This window comes from Penaeus monodon, chromosome 22 (genome assembly GCF_015228065.2).
Source record: "Penaeus monodon isolate SGIC_2016 chromosome 22, NSTDA_Pmon_1, whole genome shotgun sequence".
In the NCBI taxonomy this organism is placed as follows: Eukaryota; Metazoa; Arthropoda; class Malacostraca; order Decapoda; family Penaeidae; genus Penaeus; species Penaeus monodon.
The window spans coordinates 14,200,016-14,200,394 of record NC_051407.1 but is presented as its reverse complement, the minus strand read 5'-3'; the positions used below and the strand labels follow the sequence as shown (position 1 = coordinate 14,200,394).

Here is a 379-nt window from a genome sequence, read left to right as displayed (position 1 = left end):
CACACGAATAATTTCGTAGTTGTCTTTGTTCCAATTATCTCTTATTTTTCCTTTCGTCTGACCTCTCGTGACCTTTTCTCTCTCCAGGTGCTGAACTACGACTCTCCAAGGGGCGGGATTACAGAGGTCACAGAAAGGGGCATTTCCACCACAGGCTACCTTCTCATACAGGTAGGATATTAGTTATTGGTTGAAGGACTAAGGGTCATTATGCACTCTATGGCTCGAGAGGATTTTTTGTACTTTTCTGTTGAAGGTTTCGGATATCTTTTGTCTTCCTTGTCACTGCTGTGTCTCTCCATCAACCTTTCTCGCTCTCACATTTCATTTATGTGGCCATCGTAGAAGACTTATTTTTAGAAGCTACTGAAGGCCATGA

General features: G+C 42.7%; 1 protein-coding gene across 1 annotated transcript in view; it reads left to right on the top strand.

Annotated features, from left to right (window-relative positions):
* Positions 1-379, top strand: part of LOC119587335 (zwei Ig domain protein zig-8-like) — a 26,143-nt gene that overhangs the window by 23,756 nt on the left and 2,008 nt on the right. The window contains 1 exon segment of the mRNA XM_037936083.1: positions 88-171. Coding sequence (XP_037792011.1) covers positions 88-171 — 84 coding nt within the window.